Source organism: Ixodes scapularis, unplaced genomic scaffold (assembly GCF_016920785.2).
Source record: "Ixodes scapularis isolate PalLabHiFi unplaced genomic scaffold, ASM1692078v2 ptg000830l_1__unscaffolded, whole genome shotgun sequence".
Taxonomy (NCBI): Eukaryota; Metazoa; Arthropoda; class Arachnida; order Ixodida; family Ixodidae; genus Ixodes; species Ixodes scapularis.
The window spans coordinates 619,580-620,924 of NW_024610048.1; the positions used below are offsets into that span (position 1 = coordinate 619,580).

At 47.7% G+C, this 1,345-nt stretch overlaps 1 protein-coding gene across 1 annotated transcript; it reads left to right on the forward strand.

Annotated features, from left to right (window-relative positions):
• Positions 1 to 235: 235 nt before the first annotated feature.
• On the forward strand, positions 236 to 850 carry LOC121834247 (uncharacterized protein K02A2.6-like; the record flags this gene model as incomplete). The annotated part of the gene is made up of 1 exon (XM_042287996.1): positions 236 to 850. A coding segment is annotated over exon 1 (615 nt), but the record flags the coding sequence as incomplete, so codon positions are not given.
• Positions 851 to 1,345: the final 495 nt, after the last annotated feature.

Consider the following 1,345-nt stretch of genomic DNA (forward strand, 5'->3'; position numbering starts at 1 on the left):
AGTTCGATACCATGATCAATGCTTTCAATTGCCACTGGTTATCGCAAAAGAAACTGAAGGCGCAAGAATGCCTACGTTATTTGGCCGAGACTGGCTCAGCAAAATAAAAATCAGATGGCATGAATTCGTGCAAGTGAAGGCCTTGACCTCGGAAACGATACCGTTGACTGAAAAGTATCGCCACGTGTTTCAGCCAGGGTACGGAGAGATAAAGGGGTTTAAGGCTAGCATTTGTATGAAAGAAAACTCCGGCCCGGTGTTCTGTAAGGCGCGTCCAGTGCCATACGCTTTGCGCGAGCAGGTCGAGCAGGAATTGGCAAAATTAGAAAAAGCTGGAGTCGTGTACCGGGTAAGGCACAGTGAATGGGCTACGCCGCTCGTAATCGTGCCGAAAAAGAACAGCAAAGAGCTTAGGATCTGCGGTGATTATCGAGTCACTGTTAACCCTTATATGGAAGTTGACCAGTACCCTTTGCCGCTGCCCGAGGACATTTTTGCCACCCTACGTGGTGGAACCGTGTTTTCGGTCCTTGACCTCTCGAAGGCGTATTTACAGCTCGAACTAGACGAGCGAGCACAAGAGCTGCTTACTGTCAACACTCATTTGGGCCTATTTAGGTTCAAGCGCTTGCCATATGGCGTAGCGTGTGCGCCGGCACTTTTTCAAGCCGTCATGGATCAAGTCCTGCACGGTCTGCCGGGAACCGCCTGCTATTTAGATGACGTTGTCATCGCAGGAGAGACACGTAAACAGTGTCATGACAGACTTGAGCAAGTGCTCATACGCCTAAGTCAGCACGGCATAAAGGTCAACGCTGAAAAATGCAAGCTATTTCAACAAAGAGAAGTATCTGGGGCACGAAATTGACAAAGATGGGTTGCACCCCACGGCAGAGAAAGTAGAAGCCGTAAAAAACGCGCCAAAACCGGCTAACGTGACTCAGCTGAAAGATTTTTTGGGCTTGGTAAATTTCTATGCGAAATTTTTACCTAGTCTAGCTACAGTGCTAGAACCGCTGCATGATCTGCTGCGCAGGGAGACGAAATGGCACTGGTCATGTCAGTGTGACAACGCGTTTAAAACTTGTAAAGAAATGCTGACTGATGAAAGTGTTCTCCAGCTGTATGACGTCACGAAAGATATTCAGCTAACGTGTGACGCGTCAGAATATGGCCTTGGGGTCGTCTTGGCACATATTGTGAACGGTGAAGAGAAACCAATAGCATTTGCGTCGCGATCACTTTCAACATCTGAGCGTAATTACAGCCAGATAGAAAAAGAAGCCCTGAGCATTGTGTTCGGCATAAAGAAGTTTCATAAGTACCTGTACGGGCGAACTTTTAA